Source organism: Misgurnus anguillicaudatus, chromosome 2, assembly GCF_027580225.2.
Source record: "Misgurnus anguillicaudatus chromosome 2, ASM2758022v2, whole genome shotgun sequence".
Taxonomy (NCBI): domain Eukaryota; kingdom Metazoa; phylum Chordata; class Actinopteri; order Cypriniformes; family Cobitidae; genus Misgurnus; species Misgurnus anguillicaudatus.
The window spans coordinates 8,929,041-8,952,094 of NC_073338.2; the positions used below are offsets into that span (position 1 = coordinate 8,929,041).

General features: G+C 37.0%; 1 protein-coding gene and 1 long non-coding RNA gene across 2 annotated transcripts in view; one reads left to right on the top strand and one right to left on the bottom strand.

The window, feature by feature from the left end:
* Positions 1–23,054, top strand: part of LOC129441632 (integrin alpha-M) — a 43,929-nt gene that overhangs the window by 8,135 nt on the left and 12,740 nt on the right. The window contains exons 5-14 of the mRNA XM_055201283.2: positions 6,804–6,927; positions 7,279–7,406; positions 7,510–7,661; positions 8,442–8,592; positions 16,763–16,910; positions 17,048–17,121; positions 17,230–17,338; positions 19,288–19,427; positions 20,459–20,605; positions 20,729–20,932. Coding sequence (XP_055057258.2) covers positions 6,804–6,927; positions 7,279–7,406; positions 7,510–7,661; positions 8,442–8,592; positions 16,763–16,910; positions 17,048–17,121; positions 17,230–17,338; positions 19,288–19,427; positions 20,459–20,605; positions 20,729–20,932 — 1,377 coding nt within the window. The remainder of the gene's footprint in view (positions 1–6,803; positions 6,928–7,278; positions 7,407–7,509; positions 7,662–8,441; positions 8,593–16,762; positions 16,911–17,047; positions 17,122–17,229; positions 17,339–19,287; positions 19,428–20,458; positions 20,606–20,728; positions 20,933–23,054) is intronic.
* LOC129455825 (uncharacterized) lies at positions 1,010–2,295 on the bottom strand. Its single transcript, XR_012371600.1, has 3 exons — positions 2,097–2,295; positions 1,295–1,401; positions 1,010–1,217 (listed from the first exon to the last, which is right to left on the bottom strand). It is a non-coding gene; the product is annotated as an uncharacterized lncRNA (long non-coding RNA).

Sequence of the window (23,054 nt, forward strand, 5' to 3'; positions counted from 1 at the left end):
ATTTAAACATATTATTGTTTCCTCATTGGGATATCAAGAAAAAAAATATTTGTGGGAAAATATAGGCCTAGCTTCTTACACTCTGAGGCTATTTTGGCCTTCCCTATTTCAAAAGCTTCCCATACCCACATGCAGACCCTTTGAAATTACATAAAACACTGTTGAAAGTGCTAAACGTGGTTGTATGCTCACTAAAAACAGTTGGGTTAAAAATAACCCAATAAATAACCCAATGGTGGGTTACTATAGCACCGACCCATTGTTGGGTTATTTTAACCCAATGCATTGGGTAGAAAGTTTAACCCAATTAGTTGGGTTATGAAATAACCAATTTGTTGGGTTATTTTTGCAATGCTGTTTTAACCCCATTATTATTATTATTATTATTATTAAATATTTATTACTATTATTTATTACTATTATTTGCTTTATAAATAAATAATACAAAACTTACAAATACATTTATTATGCTTTATTTTCATTTAGTCATTTGCACCTGCATTTAAATGTATAAATACATACATGTATAGAAGCATAAATACATACACACATACATACATATATACATACATAAATAAACAAAAACATAAGAACAGAACAAATGTACTCCATCTTATCCAACTAAAAACTGCTTAAAAGCATAGTTCACACATTTTGTCATCATTTTCATCCTCTCATGTTGTTATAAACCTGTATATAAGTCTTTATTTTGATAACCACAAAGGTATATTTCAAAGAATGTTTGAAATCAAACCGATCATGAGCCCCATTCATTTTCATAGTATTCTTTTTTCCTACTATGACAGTCAATGGGGCTCATGATCTGTTTGGTTTCAAACATTACTCAAAATATCTTCCTTTATGGTCATCAGAACAAAAAAATGTATAAAGGTTTGAAACCACAGGAGAGGAAGACAATTATGACATAATTTTCATTTTTGGGGGAACTGTCCCTTTAAACAGGTGACAGTGTGTTAAGGAAACATCACCTGGTACAAAATGTGTTACAGAAACTACTTAACAGTAGTGAAAGGCTTGGGATACTCTGTCTAAAATGTAAAAAATATTAAAGCAAATGTCAACTGCTGGTCTTGCTCCTGGGCCAAGCCTCCCCACGATAACAAAGGCTTGTGATTAGTCGAATTCATCCCATAGCAGAACATCGGGTCTTCTTCATACCTCCTCCTCCAAATACTGAATTATGTTTGTTTTCTGACCTGAAGACAGAATTTTCACAATGTAAATATGCACACATAAACAGGATAAAAAAACAAGTGTCATAAATGATACTTACAGGTTGAAAATTTATAAATGCTTGCTCTGCTTCTTGGTACTGTAGGAAGGCTGAACCATCTTGCTGGCCATTTTGAAAGGTTTTTAATGCAACATCTCCAAGAATGTCTACATTTAATGAAAACAATAATGAATTAAATCTCAAAGCAAACACATCTGGCACGCTGAATAAATACTTTGACAGTAGATGGCGCTGAAGAGCAAATTCAACCGTTACCGGGGTTACCGTAAACAGTAAAAGACGTGCAGGATTAAACAGCGCTTTATCATGCGACAGTAAGACGACAATAAAATAGCTTCTTAAGACATTTCCATTCAGAAGCCCATTTATATTACAGCTCTGTTTCTATAACACAGACCGGCTAAAAAAATATTTGGAGCCAAAAACAGCCGGTTGCATCTCTTACAAAAGTTAAAAACGGTTTTTACTACACTTTAAACAAAAAAGCATTGTCTGTTACAGAAACCATGGTTAAAGCAATATGGCAATCAATACGTCATGAAACTAACGTTATACTACTAAAAAAAAGACATGGTTCATTTTCGTAAGGGATCATGCTGTTGCTGCTGTTTAGTATTAAAATAAATTGCGATGTTTTTCCACCTTTATGATGGTTTAAAAACGCGTGTTGGCATCGGTAACAGTTAATCAATGGAACAGGTGTAACGGACAAAAACTAGACAACAGCGTTTTTGTACAAGTATTTGTAGAAATCGTGGCTGATAGTTTACTGTGTGTTAGAGCTTAAAGACACTTTGTAGCAAATAAAACATTACACAGAGTTATATATTTTAAAACGTACCTCTCGTGTCTGTCCGCACTCAGCAGTGGCACCTGTCGACCATTGAAATTCAAAATGCGTGACGTGAGCCCGATTTTAACCCATCGGTCTGGGTTGTTATAGAAATAACCCAATACAAGCTAGGAATAACCCAACACAACAACCCAATATGTTTAACCCACCTGTTGGGTAAAACAAATAACCCAACGGTTTTTAGAGTGTGTGTTGTCAATCCTCTAATAAACACAAAAATAAATAGGCGCTTTTTGATGTATGTTTCTAAAGTCTTTATTTGAAAGTGTATAACTTTGGCCCTGGGTGCTCCAGCAACCTGCAGAATCTAATTTATGCAAAAGTTATTTTACTCCAACTGAAGGGAGGAATAATACCCTTTTTGTATACGATTTCCGCCTAAAAACATTTGAAGTGTCCCCATAATCACATACAGTGGAATAAATGCAATTTCATTTCATTTTATATCATTTTACAGAAAACCCTTTGAAGTTACATAAAAAGCTGCTGTTTGTGTCAAATATTGTTATTTAGGTTGTTTTTCATATGATGAACCACCAAAATTTATTTTTTTATGTTGTAAACAACACTGTCTTTGTAAGTGGATAACTGTTCTGTGTGCTCTAGCAGACTGCAGACAGTTCTGGTTGTTACCAGCAGCAGACAGTAAACATCCAAAAAAGAATGACTACGTTTACATGCAGCCAATAACCCATTCAAATCCGGAATATTCCATGTACGTCCATGTAAACACCGGCTAAAACACGAATATGCTCATATTCCTGTTTTTAAAATCCCGAATATTAGCCCTGGGTTACCCCTTTTCTAACCCAAAATTTTGGTCATGTAAATGCGTATCGGCATATCCCCATCAAAAGGAACATTGATTTGTGTACTGCGCATGTTCTATTCGCAAGGAATCTTGGTCTTTTGAGTAGAGGAACTTCTTGTATGCGCCAGAAAACCCGCAGGGAGTAGAGGTAAGCGAGATGCAGCACAGCACCACACTTTTAGAGCGAGGAGGAAACCAATCGCAACAACTGCGCTTTTCACGTTAAAGGGACACAAGGCAAGTCTGAGTATTATTTCTCTACTAGCTCCCCCTAGTGTCTGGGAGTAAATGCTTTCTATATCTGAGACTTATGAAACTGAAGGACACCGGGTCGGATACAGCGAACTTGCAAGTGGGATATTCTTCCTACAGACGGTAGGGGCGGGCGAGAGAGTCTTCATTCGTCATGTAATGAGTCATTTAAACCAACATGATCTCACAAAGTTCCGTGGGATAGTCACGGAATTTTGTGCTCATTTTTCCGTGGCGTTCTCGCGGATCTCCGCGTTTTTCCGTGGCCCTGCTGCGGACTGTCTTTTTCGTGGCGTTCTCGCGGATTGGTTGCTCGGCTGCTTTTTCCTGTTTTCAAACCATTTTCGCTTCGGTTTAGGGTTAGATTTGGTGTTTGCGTTAATATGTCACTTTAACTATTGGTTAATACAATTTTTTCTGCTTTATTCTTTTATATTTTCTAAACTTTAAACAATTGTTGCCTGGCGTTGGGGTTAGAGTTGGGTTTGGGTAGGGATGTCATTTCATGTAAATCTAACCCTAAACCGAAGTGAAAATGGTAAGAAAATAGGACAAAACAGTTGAGTAACCAATCCGTGAGAATGCCACGAAAAAGACAGTCCGTAGCAGGGCCACGGAAAAATGCGGAGATCCGTGAGAATGCCACGGAAAAATGAGCACAAAATTCCGTGACTATGCCACGGAAATTCGTGAGATCAGGTTGTTTAAACATATACCGACTTACGAAGATGATTTATTAACATATAAATGCTGCCTTGTGTCCCTTTAAATTGATATATAGCTATGCCCTTCCTTCTTTTTTTTTCACATCATACATGTATAATAAATACCAAATAGATTGTCAAGAGTTAAGAGAGTAACTTGTTTTTTTGTGAATTTCAATTCAAAATGTAATACTATGCTATTCATATTTCGTTAAATCATACAATGAATGTATGAAAAACGTGAAAGATGAACTGTAGCGTCGTCTGCATCTAGATGCAGTATCTAAGATGAATATTACTTTAATCTAACTGAGCAACACAAATACAAAGCGCCATTGCTTACCAGCATTAAAACCACATAAAATAAAAACCTTTATAGGTTTTTTCTTTGTACACAGCGTCCGCTCCGTGGATAAGGAGGCTGCATCCAATAACGCCGGTGGCTCTATTAGTATTAACTGACTGAACACTTGACTCTTACATGGACATTTAGATATGAATGTTTTTCATTAACAGTATTTGCGTGAAACATTATAAACATTGATGATCATCTATCGACTCGACTGTTTCTGCACGTCCTCTTTTATACAGAAACTCCGCTTAATTAGCGGCTTTTCGTTCGATCCGCGTGAGCTAAACATTTTTGTTCTGTAATCTTTTAATCACATAGGTTATATTTCTACATATTTTCGGCCAAGTAACACTCAGGATATAATGTAAGTTGTTATAGATAGCATATAGCCTTTATCTGAAAGGATGACAAATTAGTGTCAAATGATCTATCCAGCTTAATTTAGCTAAAATAATGATTTATTCGTTTTTATACTTTATAGATGTTAATTTATCTACTAGTAGGACCTAAGATAAAAGATGGTGTAGCATTTGTGGCTATCTGTGCTATCTGAGGCAGTTTCACATACATTTTTGGAGACCATTTTTACCTCATTATTCATTAGACGATTGTTGGATATGTGATGATAATAGAACAAAAATACGCTGTAGCCTTATTTCTGAGAGCTTACATTTGATATAAGACTTGCCCATGTTTGTCATACTTGAAAAACATGGAATATGTGAATATTAAATCATAAAAAAAATGGGGGGGGGGATAGTGTAAATAAAGTTTAAATAACTTTCTTACAGTAAAAGATATGTCAAAGTGATGCCAATCTGCAGAAAGTAGAGATTCTAAGCTTTCAAACAGTATCTAATATGTGGTACTGGGTTCATGACAGACCATTAAAAATTAAAGGAATATTTTATTTAATTAAGTAATTTTGGACCCGGGACAGGATCCTAGGGTTTAAGAGGCTAGCCTATATTGTTTTTATAATAAACACATTATAAGTCTTTTTATCTGTGAACACACTAGGCTTAAAATTAACATTCTGTCATCATTTACTCACCTTGATGACATTCAAAATTCGTTTTACACTGTAAGTCGTTTTGGATAAAAGCAGCTGCCTAATACCTAAATATAAATGTTTTAAATTTGTGGAACTTGGGGCCAGTTGTTCAAAAAGTTTAATCTGGATCAACATGATCCAGATTTGGAAATCCCATGTTTTGCTATCCAGGATCAGGTAAACCATCTCACTTTTGTCCTGGTTTTTCAAAGCAAAATTGGATTGGATCACCCTGATCCAAATACATACTTTTTCAGATTAGCAAATCTGGATTAAATAGGATCACATGTCAGTGTTGACTATTAAGAAACAGCAGGTTGCTTGGTTTGTATGGGGTTACTAAGTGTTTTTACTTGAAAAGACATTAAAACAGCACAACTTACCCTTACTTTTTATTTTTATTTAACATTCAGTCTGTTCTTCTGGTCCTCAAAAAAAAAAAAAAAAAAAACGAGATATAGATTATACACAAACATGAATGAATTTTAAGTCATAAAGAGGCTAAATGTCCGGTACATTTGTAGAAATGCTGGTTGTTAAAACTACTATTAAAAATATACTATATAGTGCCAATGACCGTTAAATTTAAGGACTTTTGTTAAAATTAAATTTTGGTTTGCTATTGTCTGCTGAATGAGAGATTTATTTGGACTTTTTCTTTTTTAATTGACTGGAAGGTTTAATATAGCCCAATGTTATATTTTGAATACTTTATCATTAAACTGAACTGAACAAAATTTTTACAAACAAATGATATATTTATAAATATTACATAACAGAAATGTTGTATTGTAGACAAACTGTAGGTTTTTATGTTTTAGTAACATTTTATTAGAAGTTTTATTACATTTTTGTTCTTGAAATCCACCCTTCTGATGGGATTAGAATAATCCTAAATAATCAAACAAATCCCAATCTTACTAAAATGTTTTGACCAACACAAAGTGACAGTCTGATCCAGATCAAAACCTAGACTGGATTTTGTGATCCAATCCAAATTCAGAATCCATTTTTTTTGTTTTGAACAACCCATTTTGAAATTTTGATCTAATCCGATAGCTGAAATCCAAATGGATTACTTTTGAACAACTGGCCCTTGAAGATTAGAATTGTCTGTCATGTCATTCTAAAATTCTCCTTCCACTTATTATCTGCTGTTGTTCAGGACAGTGTTATCCCACCACACCTTGCTTCTCTTATCCACAAGATGCCTTGTTATAGGCTCAAGAAGGGGCATTTTACTGCTTGATAAATATAACCAGCATGGCCCCCAAAGCAATAATATTAAAAACATAGAAAAGAGCCAATGGTATGAAGACTGCTAATATGCACATTTTGAAACAACAGCCTCTGTATATATATTTATGCAATTCACTTCATTATTGTTCATGTAAAGACTATGTTTGGTTTAATCTGTCAAAATTTGTATCATTCTGATTGAATCAAAACATGTAAATTTAGCTTAATGATGAGGAAAGTATTTGATAACCATTTTTTTTTTTACATTTTCTGTCCTTCTCAGATTTGTGGTCCAACCATTCCAAATAAATGTGAAAATGTTACTACCTACAATGGCATGTGCTTTATTTTTGAAAGCAGCATGACTGTACCAAACATTGAAAAAACTGTACAAAGTCCTTTGAAAGGTAAATGTGCTGATTGCCAAAGGGATATGTTGTTTATTGTTTTCTGTTCAGTTAAAGGCGGAGTGCACAATGTTTGAAAAACGCTTTGGAAAAGGAGACGGGCCGACTACCAAAACACACTCATAGCCAATCAGCAGTAAGGAGCGAGTCTACTAACCGACATCCTTGCCGGGTTGCGTATGTGTGGGGCGGGTCTTTTAAAAGAAGGTCCTGATTCTATTGGGGTAGGGGCGTGTTTGTTTAGGTGATTTCAAATAAACACTGGCTTTCAAACATTGTGCACTCCGCCTTTAAGTCAAAGATGTTTTCTTTATTATATGCATAACACTTTTGCTTCTCTCCATTTGAAAGCCTGCCCAGGTCAGATTGATGTAGCCTTTTTACTGGATGGCTCTGGTAGTGTAGGGTTTGGAGATTTTGAAACAATGAAAGGTTTTGTGGCAAACATGATTAAGCGTTTTATTGAGTGGGATGCACAGGTCAGAAAAGTCTTTTTCAATATTTATCCTGTTTAAATTTCCATTTGTAAATGTCTGCGTTAAAGAACACAAAATTAAACTTCATTTATTTTTTGGTTTGCAGTTTGCCATTGCACAGTACTCCAAAGATTGTAAGATTCATTACAACTTTAATGAACTCAACATTCAAGACAGTATGTGGGAAAGTAAGGTGTTAAATATACCTTACCGATATGGAGTTGCTACTTACACTGCAGGGGCTATCAAAACAGTTGTGTAAGTATATATACTTATGGCAAGTGTATGAACACAAAATGACAAAAAATATTTAAATCTTGCTCTATTGTGTTTTTTCTTATTATTAATATTGACATATTTCCACCTTTTCTTCAAAAAATACTGTTCCTATACTCAAATTCTTTATCCCTAACCTTTGTGATCAACATATTTTTAATGTTTACATGAACAGTGTTGGGGGTAACGCATTACAAGTAACTTGAGTTACGTAATAATATTACTTTTCTGAAGTAACGAGTAAAGTAACGCATTACTTTTTAAATGTACACATTAATATTTGAGTTACTTTTTCAAAAAAGTAACTCAAGTTACTTTTTTATATTAATTAATTTGATAAAAAAATATGTACTGAATTAAACTAAACGTATGCACTCTCTGTGCCTGTGTGGAAACAGTTTGAGTCAGAAACTGAGATGGCAGGCCAGAGCTAAACATTTTTGTGATGAAATATGCAATTTCTGAAGGCAGAACTTTTCAGTCATAAAAACACCTGCAAGGCCTGAAAGAGATCAAGCCTTAGCCAAGAAAAAGTAACGCAAAGTAAATAAAAGTAACGTACGCATTACTTTCCATGAAAAGTAACTAAGTAACGCAATTAGTTACTTTTTTTGGGAGTAACTTGATATTGTAATGCATTACTTTTAAAAGTAACTTTCCCCAACACTGTACATGAATATGCTTATAGCCAGTCTTTATATTATAATATAAACTAATTATCCTTCTCTTTTTCTATCTTTTACTTTTTCTTCATATGGACAGGAGACAATTATTTACAGAAACTGCAGGAGCAAGACCATCAGCAGTTAAACTCTTAGTTGTTATTACTGATGGACAGTCACATGACAAATCTGAACTGAAAACTGCATCTTTAGAAGCACAAAGAAAGAACATCATACGCTTTGCGATTGGGGTAGGAGTTTTTCTACTGTACCATGCCATTCATTTTTCTTACAAATGTCACTTTAGGGCTTTGGATATTTTAGATTTTCCGGTTCAGTTTATCCAATGAACCACAGAGTTATTTTCCTGCATTGTTAAAAATAACTTACTGGCTGCATGGTTACTATTTTGATTGTATTGTGTACACACAGCACTGTGTACTGTGCTTTTACAGCATTTTATTTTATTTTATTTTATTACACTATGTTGTACTATATTTATGTAAATAAAATTCATACACTATTTAATTTACATTATAAATTATATATTATATTATAAATGTTATAAATATTGTATTTCAATAATATTATAAATATAACATAACATAGTCAGTATCATACAAATATACACAGTAGACAGCAATTGCTAGATTTTAAATATATAAACATACAATATATCAAATGAAAGAACAAACCCCCTGCTTTCAAAGCAAAAAAAAAACCTTTTCATCCTATCTTCATTTGAAGAGTTTTGTTCCGTTTTTAACATTTTTGTCAAAACATGTTTATTATTATGTTATCATGTTATTATTTTGTTTTATGGTGCTACTTAGCTGTATTTTTAAGTTATGAAGGTTTAAATTAAAACAAACCAACTGCAGTTGAATTGATACTAATTGGAATGCACAGCCAAAAAATGAGATTTCTGAAAAAAACCCTGAGATATCTCGTTTTGCAATGAAACTCTTCATTTGTTCTGTTTTTATCAACTCTCCAATATGGGTAGTTTCTTCAAAATTAACAAATTTTGAGCAAAAAGCTGAGATAATAGCATTTTGGTTAAGGACTTTTTTTAGAGAGTTAGCGGGTGTATTCCAGAAAGCAGGGTTAACTTACCATCAGGTTAATTCCAAACTTGCTTACTCTGGGAATGTCGGTTCCAAACACAGTTTAAGAGTTAGTTCAGTCAACCCACTGAAAGTCACCCAGAGTTAACACACCTTCACGGTAACAACATAAAAGCATTGTCAATGGATCGCAGATTTCACAAGTCACCATGGAAACGGCAAAGAACTTAAAAGTTTTTAACTTTTAAAAACTTGTCGTTCCACCCTGATGATCCCACGGTTTCTGCCCACATCTCGGCATGCCTGAGGGACATCTCACTCTGGATGAAGGATCACCATCTCCAGCTTAACCTTGCGAAGACAGAACTGATTGTCATCATCTGAACCAAAGATTCAGCACAAACTGTCCATTCAGCTAGGTTCTTTGACCATCACGTCCTTCAGGACGGCCAAAAGCCTGGGAGTGGTCATTGATGATCGGCTTAGCTTCACGGGGCATGTTGTCAGCACCGCTCGCTCTTGTAGGTTCATCCTCTACAATATTAGGAAAATTAGACCTTTCCTAAATGAGCACGCTATGCAGGTCCTGTTCCAAGCTCTTGTCCAGTCCAGGCTGGACTATTGCAATGCGCTACTGGTGGGGCTTCCAGCCTGCACGACCAAACCCCTACAGATGATTCAGAACGCAGCGGTAAGAGTGGTCTTCAATGAGCCAAAGAGGGCGCACCTCACTCCTCTCTTTGTCAAGTTACACTGTCTTGCTATAGCAGCTTGCATCAAATTTAACGCTCTGCTCCTGGCCTTTAAAACCACCACTGGGTCAGCAGCCCCTTACTTTCACTTACTTATAGAGCCTTATGTAGCCTCTTGATCCCTGCGCTCTGCCACCAAGCGACGGCTCATGGTGCCATCTCAAAAAGGGAAAAAAACACTAGCGTGTACTTTCTCAGGAGCTGTTCCACAACTGTGGAATGATCTGCCGGTCGTGAAATGATCTGCTGACTCTGTAGCTGTCTTTAAGACTCGGTTAAAAACCCATCTCTTCCACCATTACCTCACTTCCTAATAACGGACTTACTATCTTTCTCTATTTGCCTTTCTCTTTATCTCTACATTTGTTTAAAAAAAATTACTAACAAACCGTTGGCTATGTATATTGTGTTGGACTTGATGAGACAATTTCCAGTGCACTTATGTATTGCTGTTCTTGTGTTGCTATAATTGCTTCTATTGTTTACCTCACTTGTAAGTCGCTTTGGACAAAAGGGTTTGCTAAATGACTATATGTAAATGTAATGTAAAAGATTAAAACTAGTGATTTCTGGCAAGATTAACGTTTAAGTATCGGCTTAGAGGTGCGTGATTACAAAATAGATAAAATTTATTAATTAATTAATACAGACCCCTTTTTACCCCATTTAAATGCTCTCTGAAAGCCAATGTTGATATTTGAAATCACCTAAACAAACACGTCCCTACCCCAATACAGTCTGCACCTTCTTTTGATAGACCCGCCCCACATATGTGACCCGTCACGGAAACCAGTGACACAAGTCAGCAGCACAACTTTTGAGAAAATGAGAAAGGTTTTTTTTCAAAATTTGTGATTTTCTTTTTATTGAAGAATCTGTTAGTTGAGATCACTAATGAGATCACGAAGAAGCCTCTCCATGTTTGAGATAGCAGTTTTTGTATATTTAAAAGCGTACATTTTGCGGTTGAAATCGGCTTGTTTTTCCGGAGATTCTTGCGTGCAGCGGGGGGCGTCATTGTCTGAGTATATTTACATACTGTTTAAGCTTGTGTTTTTGCCCCCGCCCCCAAAGGGAACAGCGTGACTACTACATAAGGACAGTTCGCCCAAAAATGAAAATAATTTCATTAATGACTTACCCTTATGTCGTTCTAAACTTGGAAGACCTCCGTTCATCTTCGGAACACAGTTTAAGATGTTTTAACGTTAGATTTCGTCTGAGAGCTTTTGTCTCAACCATTGAACATCTATGTACAGTTTCCATGTCCAGAAAGTTAATAAAAACATCATCAAAGAAGTCCATGTGACATCAGTAGGTAAGCTAGAATGTGTTGAAGCATTGAAAATACATTTTGGTCTAAAAATAGCAAAAATTACGACTTTATTCAGCATGGTCTTCTCTTTCGGTTCTATTGTGAACCGCGTGTAGTGACGCGGCTGACCTGTTCCTCAGAAATGTTTGCTACGTTTTTTTTTCAAACTTACAGCGTGCGTCTCCCCAGACTGTAAACGAACTCAGGCGCACAAAAAAAAAGAATCTAGGGCGAAACAGATAACAGTCAGCCGCGTCGTACGTCAGCCGCGTCACTGGAATTTCAACTCGCTCTCGTCAGTTCTTGCAGCGCAGCATGAAGTCAAACACATATAAGTCACACAGAGATCGTTGTTCTTCATATAATTGGCTACATGTTTTGTCTATCAATATTTTCCATGAAGTCATTGGCTGATGGAGGAACGAGCGAGCGATTGGTTACATCCCTAAACGATGTCACGTTTTCGATGGCGCTGTTTGGATGATCTATTATACTACCTCCCTATTTTAAATACAAACTTTGAAGGCGGGTTCATGTGTTTAACAGAACGTAAATTACCGGAGTCGAGTGTAATCTCATATACCCTTACATATTACAATGCGAAATCTGATGTAAACAATTAACTATATATCTATATTTCACGGATTATACGCATTTGTAGACAAAAATTGTCATTGGATGATTCACACATCTGAAACAGACTGGATTGGACTTGTGATCAACACAAAGGTAAAAAGTCATGTTTATTTTTGCATGTTGTCATCCAGGGCCGGAGTGGGGCCAATTTTCAGCCCGGGAGTTTCAGGCCCAAGACCGGCCCACTTTTTCCATAGTGTTATTCCAAATTAGCACTTTTTTCAAATTGGACAAATAAAGCAACAGTTCAGCTCTTACTAAAGTTTTTATTAATATCATGGTTAAATAAATAAGGTAAAAGTTAAATAATATTTCACTTAAGATGAGAAGTTAACAAAAATATTCCTCTACACTCTAAAAAAGGCTGTGTTATTTTTGACCCATAATGGGTAAATATTGGACAGAACACATGCTGGGTTAAAAATAACCCAATGTTGGGTTGTTGTTATGCAACCGTGGATTATAATAATCCAACAGTTGGGTTAAAACAACCCAGCATTGGGTCAATTTTAACCCAGCAGCGTGTTCTGTCCAATATTTACCCATTATGGGTCAAAAATAATCCAGCCCTTTTCGGAGTCTATTCCACAAGGAAAGATTGATAAATTATTAGCATTGCTAATGTTATAAGGCCTATGATTAATCAGATGCAAATAGAAATGAAGAGTTTCGTTGAAAAACGAGATAACCACCGTTTTTTTAATTGTTCAGAAATCTCGTTTTTTGGTTGTGCATTATTCCAATTAATTTCAAATCAACTGCAGTTGGTTTGTTTTGATTTAAACCTTCATAACTTAAAAAATACAGCTAATTAGCACCATAAAACAAAATAATAACATGATAACATAATAATAAACATGTTTTGACAAAAATGTTAAAAAATGGATTTATCTTGTTTTGCAACGAAACTCTTCAAATATAAAACCCATTCCTAATTAAAAAAGAAAACTATTTGACAAAAATATTGAATCCAATATTAGGTAAATATATAGTGATTTATAAGCTTTTTTTCGGCTGGTCATTTTTGACTGGGAACACAAAAGGTGTTATAGGGTTCTGAACACAACCTGAGGGTTAAATAACTTTAATTCATATTGTTTACTCATTGCCTCCTCGTTTTAAGCGGGGAACTGGCTAATCTACTGCTCAGAAGCTGCTTGCATAATATTTGCAAAGTCTATGAATTGCCATGTATAGACAAAAGGCTAATATTTTAACAAAAAAAAATTTTGGCTTGTAAATAGTTTGACGGTATTAGCCGACTAATTACGTTGCTAATGCTAATCATTACTAGGCTTATTTCTCTTTAAGTTACCTGTTGTTGTCACTTTTGTTTGTCCTCTTGAAAATAAATCTGTAAGTTTGGCACATTTGGCAGCATCCTCCTCTAATGGATTTTTTCTTCAACCTGTTTTTACGCCCTCTCCTCTCAGACGCGTATTGTTACGGTAGGGCCGGCCCAGCCTACCGGAGAAAAGTTTTCTGGGACGTGCTATGGACCGAACCAACTCTATGGGAGGAGAGGGGAAAACTCCCTCACATGGTACAACCCATGCAGAGGCTGCGCGCTGTCAATGCGAAACGTGTGAAGTGTCATTTAAGAGAAGATAGACTCACTAACGTGACAAATGTAAAAAAAAAACTCGACCGGCCCAAAAGTGAAGCGGCCCACCGGGAATTCTCCCGGTTCTCTCGATTACCCACCCCGGGCCTGTTGTCATCTGGACTCCTGTCATAAAATACTACATATGATGCTAGAACATCTGTAACTTAAAACGGCTGTACAGAGGGTATATCTTAGCTAATTGAGATGTAAATGAGTCTATTGTCTCTCCCGGCAGGGAAAAGTGTAAACTCTTCTTTCTCAATTTTATCGGCTTTCTTGAATGTGTTATATTCAAATGGCCACAACTTCTCCAAATCTTATCAGATTTCCATGTGTTACACATCGTTGGAAAGCTTAGAAACTGTACTTTCAGAATCTTTGAATAACTCAAAATGCCCCAGATCCGACTTGTGCCCCTACTTTCCGTGACTGGTCACATATATGCAATCCAGGCAACAATGTTGGTTAGTAGACATGCCCCTTACTGCTGATTGGCTACAAGTGTGTTTTGGTAGTCGGCCCGATTTGCTTTTCCAAACTGTTTTTCAAAAAGCATGCACCCTGCCTTTAATCAAGTCCAATATTACACGTGTCTCAGCGTAAATACACACATTTAAAAGCCTATATAAATAATCATAAATTTTATATATGAAATATTTTAAATATGTACTCATTATGAATATCTTTTGTGGCACATAAAATGCATAAATCTGTCATAAGGCTTATTAACAGTTTTTTTTAAGTATGATTGGATTGTGTATAAATGCACTATGATAATATTTGCTATATTGTACTTAATTTACTTCTGCTCCTTTGGGTGACCCTGTTTAATATTTGGACATTTACTAATAGCTGATAGATTAATGCACCCTCTTTAAATTGTAAGGCATTCTTACAGTCTTTACAGATCTTCAATAATTTTGTTTAATGCTTTTCAGTACACTACACTAAGAATGATTATTCATTTGCATTGGACGATTAGGATCTGCTGTGACAGAAGGGGGATTAGAAATATTACAATAGTGCCCATAGTAATACTCTTAATTTCACAAAAGAACAGTAATATATCACGCGCAGCACGCAGTAATACAGAAATGAACGTGCAGACTACTGAACGCGTGTGGTGGACATCATAGGGAGCTGCACAGATCGGCCAGTCAACGTGTTTTATTTAAATTCTGTGGGAGCGATACAAGATCATCCGAGCTGAGAAATTCTGCACCTGGGTCGGCAGAATTCTGCGTGTGGCTCGGTAATCTGAACAACGCTTCAGAAAAGTCAAAAATCAAACACACTTATTTGTGTGTTAGGGGATTTCGTGTATAAGGCGATGTGCAATGGAAGCTTAATATTTATTGTCTTGAATGTTTTTAAATGGTTCTGCAAACATGCCGTTGATGCATATTTCCGCAATTGTGACGCATATCAATTTAAAATGATGTAAAAGTCACATGAATTCCGATATGACTGTTCAGACTGAATTCACATTGCAAAACATTTACATAACCTTAAGAGCAATGTGCTTAGTTATCTTGGTCGGAGCAAACATCGAACCTGGTCCTAACAGTAAAGAAAGTACAAAAATCTAGCGCTGCAACAACTTGCTAACGTAAATTGAAAAATAAGGATAATTAATTTAAAATAGATCAACTTATGTGCTTTTTTCATTAGATAACTGTGGTCGTTCTGAAGAATTGTGGAAATCAAAATGCAAGCCAAAATAAAATGATTTGATTTAAATGTTTGATTGGCAGACACGTTAAAGGGTGGGGGCACACTGGGCAAATGCCCCCATGGCCCCTCCCCTGTCTTTGCCACTGATAGTGCATGTCACGTTTCATCAGAGTTTAATTCTTTCTTTCATATCTCCTTTTATCCTTCTTGGTTTAAACTGTTTTATACTAGCAGTTTTTAACGTTATACTAAATTAACAAGGGAACGAAGTAACACAAGGTAGCTCTGATTTAACCGAACCAGGTAACGAAAAAAGTAACTTACTTGGGGGAAAAATACCTTATTTAGGTTTTTTGGCATATGGCTGAGTAGAGTCAGACAGAGAAATAACAATTTAAAGGACAAGTTCGGTATTTTACACTTAAAGCCCTGTTTTCAGATTGTTTATGATGAAATAGAACGGTTTTGACTGAAATTTGGACATTTGCGGCTGCCCCGAGAATTTTTGGGTGTTTGTGTTTCACGTCCCACCTTTACAATGTGTTTAATGGTGCACTGGAACAATCCTTTCTAAAATGCATTAAACTTTCGTTTACAAAGACGTGAAACTCACCGAGTGGTCAGGGGTGTTCACTGATATGCTCACACAAAAATCGCGTTAAAAGATGCTTTCCAACAGCTGTTTTAGCATTCGTTGTTAACTTGTGGACCTATTTTTCCAAACGCCCCACACCCATACATTCTTCCGCTTAGAGCTTGAATAATAGACACTCCAGCCCAGCTGGTGGCGCTAATCCACCTTTGCCAATTGCAAGAATAGAAACAAAGTTCCCGGCGCGGAGTAATACCGTACCTCACAGCACAACTAATACAAGTCAATGGAGTTGGCAAAAACTACGATAAAACCTGTTGGAATGTGTATTTTGCAGCGATTTTTGTGTGAGTATACCAGTGAACACCCCTGACCACTCGATGAGTTTCACGTCTTTGTAAACGAAAGTTTAATGCATTTTAGAAAGGATTGTTCCAGTGCACCATTAAACCTATTGTAAAGGTAGGAGCTGAAACACAAACACCCAAAAATTCTCTGGGCAGCCGCATATGTCGAAATTTCAGTCAAAACCGTTCTATTTCATCATAAACAATCTGAAAACAGGGCTTTAAGTGTAAAATACCCAACTTGTCCTTTAATTTAGTCAAACCATTTGAATTTTCCGAGACTGATTTATGTGAAAGAAGGGTCTACTCTGAAGGCTGACTTATTAGCACCAGGAGAAGTGACTGTCATTCATAACAAGCTGTTCTGCTTGATGTGAATCACTGCATTTATAATGGAATTTAATGCTTTAAAAAATTATTGTTGTATGCTAGGTTGGCAGTGCTTTCAACAGTTATAATGCAAGAGAGGAGTTGAAGACAATTGCTACTGATCCAAATTCTGGTGTGTTTAGAGTGACAGACTTTAATGCATTAAATTACATTCGTAAAAGCCTGGAAGATTATATTATTGCCATTGAAGGTATGTCAGCACCTCAGGAGACAAAAATAAAGATAATATCTGTCAAAGTTTATATCAGTTTATATGTGCATAAAACTTTGAATGAATTTGCAGTTATTTGTTTTAAATTTAGTAACTCCTATTCCTCTATACTGCAGGAAACAAAACAACTGATGATTCCTCCAGATTGGAGTTTAAACAGGATGGATTCAGCACAGCTTTCACATCATATGTAAATATTATTATTGCATGATAAATACATAATTACAAAAAGAATTGTAATGTTACATTTAGTCTAAAGTATGTCACCCAAATCTAAATTCAGTTTGTTTTTGTTTAGCAAAGTGTGTTATTAAATGCTGTAGGAGCTAATCAGTGGAAAGGTGGCTATGAAGAATATAATTCAAATACTAGCTTTCAAGTAGGCAGTGAGCATGAAAGCTATCTAGGTAAGGCTATTCCAGGCATGCACACACACACACACACACACACACGCACGCACGCACGCACACACACACACACACACACACACACACACATTTTGTGGGGAGATTCCATAGAAGTAAACAGTGGAAAGATGTTTTGCTTATTTAGTCTTTTGTTAGTAATTATTTTTCTTGTGCTCTTAATATTTTTATTATATGGTTATATTTATTTAATAAAAGCAGTTATGCACTCAAGGATCTGTTAAGGTATATAGTAAACATAGCCATACTGTGACTAAAGGATATTATTAGCACAGTGAGAAGCACCCTTAAATGTATTCATAAGCCTCTTGTACTTTATTAAAGGTCCCGTTCCTTACTGTGTTTTTGAAGCCTTGATTGTGTTTACAGTGCGCAATATAACACGTGTAAAAACGCATGTGTCACAAAATTTTTATAGCCATGTTTTCACGGTCCTCAAAACAGGCTGATGGCTTCCTTGTTCTGTGAAGTTCCTCCTTCAGAAATAAGTATCAAGTTCTGATTGTGTAGTTTGTTTAGTGTGTTGTGATTCGATAGCAGCTTAGCTTAAAGCCAGAGCCATTTGAGCTTAGCTGGCAACTGACGTATTCCTGTGGGCGGGGCTTAGTCAAAAACTGTTTTATTGACTACATTCAACCGGGAAGTAGAGGACTGTAGTCCAAACCGGCCGTTTGCTGTAGGCTTTGAAAGGGGAATTCTGTTTAAAGGACAAGTTCGGTATTTTACACTTAAAGCCCTGTTTTCAGATTGTTTATGATGAAATAGAACGGTTTTGACTGAAATTTCGACATATGCAGCTCCCCCGAGAATCCTCGGGTGTTTGTGTTTCACCTCCCACTTCTACAATGTGTGTATAGGTGCACTGGAACAAACCTTCCTAAAATGCATTAAACTTTCGTTTACAAAGACGTGAAACTCGCCGAGTGGTCATGGATGTTCACTGATATGCTCACACAAAATTCGCTGAAAAAGATGCTTTCCAACAGCTGTTTTAGCATTCGTTGTTAACTTGTGGACCTATTTTTCCAAACGCCTCAAACCCGTATATTCTTCTGTTGAGAGCTTGAATAATAGACACTCCAGCCCAGGTGTTGACGCTAATCCGCCTTTGCCCACTGCGCATTTTTAAAGGCCTAGTCATGTAATATAGACATAGGTCTGTCATAGACGCCCAAATGACGTCCAAAGAATCACCCAGTTCAAACGCTAAATGTTGCCCGTAAATATGATGTCCAAATGACGTCCACAAAATTACCCAGTTCAAACGTCAAATGTTGCCCGTAAATGATGTCCAAGTAGGGTTATGGTTGGACGTCCAAATAGTGAACCTAGTTTGGACATCAAATAGATGTCCAGACTTGGTCATGGACCAGCTGACCCAAAATAGACATGATCTGCACGTCTATCCGACGTCCTGTGTTTAGTGTGTGCCAATTGCAAGAATAGAAAAAAAGTACCCGGCGCGGAGTAATACCATACCTCACAGCACATCTAATACATGTCAATGGAGTTGGCAAAAATACGATAAAACCTGTTGGAATGCGTATTTTGCAGCGATTTTTGTGTGAGGATATCAGTGAACAGCCCTGACCACTCGGTGAGTTTTACGTCTTTGTAAACGAAAGTTTAATGCATTTTAGGAAGGATTGTTCCAGTGCACATATACACCCATTGTAGAGATGGGAGGTGATACAAGAAACACCCGAAAATTCTCGGGGCAGCCGCATATGTCCAAATTTCAGTCAAAAACAATTTCACCATAAACAATCTGAAAACACAACTTGACATTTAAGAAAATATATCGCCTGACAGTGAACTTTGAGTTTTATCATTTTGCAGGTATTATTTATGCTCAAACAGCAACATTACACACTAATGTTTGGAAGAGATTTATGAAAAAAGCTGACTTTTATGTTCACATTTGTCTTAAGGTTATTCAATGGCTATAGCAACAGTGTCAGGAATCAACTACGCAATTCTGGGAGCCCCAAGACACGAGAATAAAGGACAAGTTGTTGTTTCAAACGTAAACGCCATTCAAAAAGACAAACTGACGCTGGATTCTCCAAAGGTTGTTCATCATACAATATATTTTTGACACACGATAGATGTCAAAATCATACATACTGTAAAACACAATCATCACCTGTCATTGCGTTTCTCTCCTCCCTCTTTTTATGATCTAAACTCTTTGGTGGACTTAATAAACTTTTACTTGCAGTTGAATCCTCTATCTCTCTCTTTCTCTCTCTCTCTCTCTCTCTCCCTCTCTCTCTCTGACTCCTTCCTGACACCGTCTTTGTGATTTGCTAAATACCCAAATCATCCACCAACACCTGGCTTACTAATACATAGTTAAATAACCTTGTGTGTTTTTTTTAACTTTTTCTTAAATAAGACTAGTTTAATTAGACTAATGTATTGCTATTCTTGTGTTGTTCTAATTGCTTCTATTGTTTACCTCATTTGTAAGTCACTTTGGATAAAAGCATCTGCTAAATGGCTAAAATGTAAATGTATGTCTTCCTTATTTAACACTGCTGACTCAAATCATCAGCTTATTAGTAAAGATATCATTGAATTAAACTGAGTCTCTCAGATAAGAGAGACATGGAAAATATGCAGAGCAGTGGACCCCCAGGACCAGGATTAAGAACCTCTGGCCTACAGTCTATCTGAAATGTTCTTGAACAATAAAATTATAATTTGATTTTAGTGGATGGTAAATTATGTTTATACTAGCTACAATGTATTTTTGTCACAAGAAATTGAAATAATTTATTTTATAGTAATGACTGACCAATTGAAAACTGAAGTGTTGGCATAAATATATAGCATAAATGTATGCACATGTTGTGTTTGTATGCTGCACTCCAGTATGGGATGCTGATGTCCTCACCAGACTTCCCAGCTCAGGAAAGTCTTTTATTTATTTATTGGAATCCACAAAATAATTTAAATTTCAGGAGGAGGCACCACATGTGAAAACTGTTGGAAGATGTTTCAGTGTACAAATATATACATGGCATACAAAATCCTATAGAATTTTAATTCAATTCTCATTAAAAAACACTAAAACTGTCAAAATGTCCTTGTGCTTAGCCTCAGAATGGGTCATATTTTGGAGCTGAAGTGTGTGTGGTGGATCTGGACTCTGACAGCAATACAGATTTTTTGTTGGTATCGGCACCAACATACAGAGAGGGTGACAGAGAAGGCAACGTGTTTGTATATTCTTATTCATGTCGGGTAAGGCAAAAATAAATATAAACAAAACTGTATTGTTTTTCTGTAAATATATTCTTTATATTTAATCTATACATTTTCCAAATAGTTTATTAAATTTATGTTACTCTCCCACTGTTCTTGAAGCCACTCTTCACTTTTTCGGAAATGGTGCTTGTGGGCATGGCAGGGCAGAGGGGGAGATTTGGTGCGTCGCTGGCCAGTCCAGCAGATCTGAATAGTGATGGTTTCAATGATTTAGTGATTGGAGCTCCTTTAGAAGATGATGGACAAGGCAGCATCTACATCTTTAATGGAAAGCCCAGAGGAATCATTTCAACATACTCACAGGTGAGAGACTGAGAGAAATGGGCTGATGATGTAACAGTGTTGGATTTTTGTATCTCTCTGTTTTATTTTACTCTAATGGGAATAAAATTTAAAAATCAATAGAGATGTCAGGTACAGAGGATGACGGAGACAGATTTAAAGCAGGATGGAACAGTTTATTGAAATGATACTGAATGACAAGATAAATGGCAGATGATATGGCTTGTAGATGATCCAATCGGGAAACACAGACACACACTCTGGTTCTGGAGGCTCCACAGAAGACGATGAAGATAATATAAATCTGAATAACAGACAGAGAGTCAGGTTAGTCCACAATAGCTCACAGTAGTGTAGCTTAGACGAGACTGGACAAAGAGTGTGTGTCTGTGGCTGCCTTATATTGTGTGGGTGATGATGATGACGACAGGTGCAGTGAATCAATAGTCCGGTGATTGTGATCAGGGATAATAAGTGATGTGTGTGTGAGGACCTGGTGTATCCGTGACAGTACCCCCCCTGAAGGTGGGCTCCCGAGGACCGCTGTGACTCACGACGTCGAGGAGGGCGACCTCTGGGTCTGGGTGCTAGGTTTGTCAGGATGTGTGTGGTGAAAATTTTGAAGGAGTTCAGGGTCGAGGATGTCTTCTCGAGGTACCTGAGATCGCTCTCCGGGACCGAAGCCCTCCCAATCCACCAGGTACTCCAGCCCCCCACCTCTACGTCTGGAATCCAGTAATTGTCAGACGGTGTAGATGGTGAAGTCTTCTTCAAGAGGGGGGGTTTCCTCACCAGGTCCTGTAGGGGAAACAGAGGAAGTGACAGGAGGACGAAAGGGTTTTAACTGGAAGACATGGAAACCTGGATAGATCCGATAGTGTGAGGGAAGACGGAGCTGAAAGGCTATTGGATTGACCTCCTTAATGATGACAAATGGACCAATAAATTTGGGACTCAGCTTTCGGCAAGGCAGACGGAGCTGGATGTTTTGTGTTGACAACCATACCTTGTCCCCGACTTTGAAGTCGGGTGTCCAGTTATGTTTGGCATCCGCCTGCCACTGATGACGTCTTACCGCTACCTGGAGGTGATAGTGTGCTGAGTCCCAGACTCTTCGGTCCAAGGGAACATGGGCGGTTGGTAACCGAGCACGCACTGGAATGGGGTGAGGCAGGTGGTTTGTTGACGAAGGGAATTCTGTGCGTACTCTGCCCAAGGTAGAAACTGGCTCCAAGAGTTCTGGTGGTCATGGCAGAAGGTTCAGAGGAAGCGACTCACTTCCTGGATCTTTCGTTCTGTCTGGCCGTTAACATTCAAAAGTTTGAAGAATGATTTCCATACTCGGGATATAAATTGCGGACCCTGGTCTGAAACAATATCCTCTGGGATGCCAAAATATCTGAATACGTGTTGAAATAACAGTTCTGCACTTTCCATGGCAGTGGGGAGTGCTTTGAGGGGTATTAATCTCAGCATTTTTGAAAATCGATCCACCACCACAAAGATGCAAGTGTTACCTTGTGAAATGGGTAAGTCCGTAGCAGGGTTATTATAGTTTTCAAAATAAAATTACTTTTTATTTTCAATTAGTTTTGTAATGTGTTATTTTATTTCAGTTTAGTTTTAGTTCTTTTAAGTGGTGCATAAATAGTTTTGATTTCGTTTCTATTTTTCAAAAATCATTACTTTTAGTTTTTATTTAGTTTAAGTATAGTTTTAGTCTTTAGCATAATATCATGGTTGTGGACATACACCTTGCCAAATCTGGCAATGTTGAAAATAAGAGGAGAATAAGATTTAAAAAAAAAGTTCCCTTTCAATACGGTTCACTTCGCATTGCATCAGTTAGCTGACGCTATGGGGGAAACTCCTGTTTACTCCGCGATTGAAGCCTATTGGTTAAAGTGTGTTGGTTAACATGTAATGGGTAACAATGACGTTTGAACCCGCGCGTGGGATGCACACGTCCTTATATACGTGCGGGTCAAGCATCAAGAGTTCATTAATTTTCTCCTTCAGCGCGAACCTCTCGCTGCTCCGAAGAAGAAGAAGCCTTACCTCGCCGTCGACACAAGCCCTGCAGCGGAGTCCAGGCCTAGCGTCTTCCCCCGCCGTTTTCCGGCTGAGAACCGAAGATAGCAGA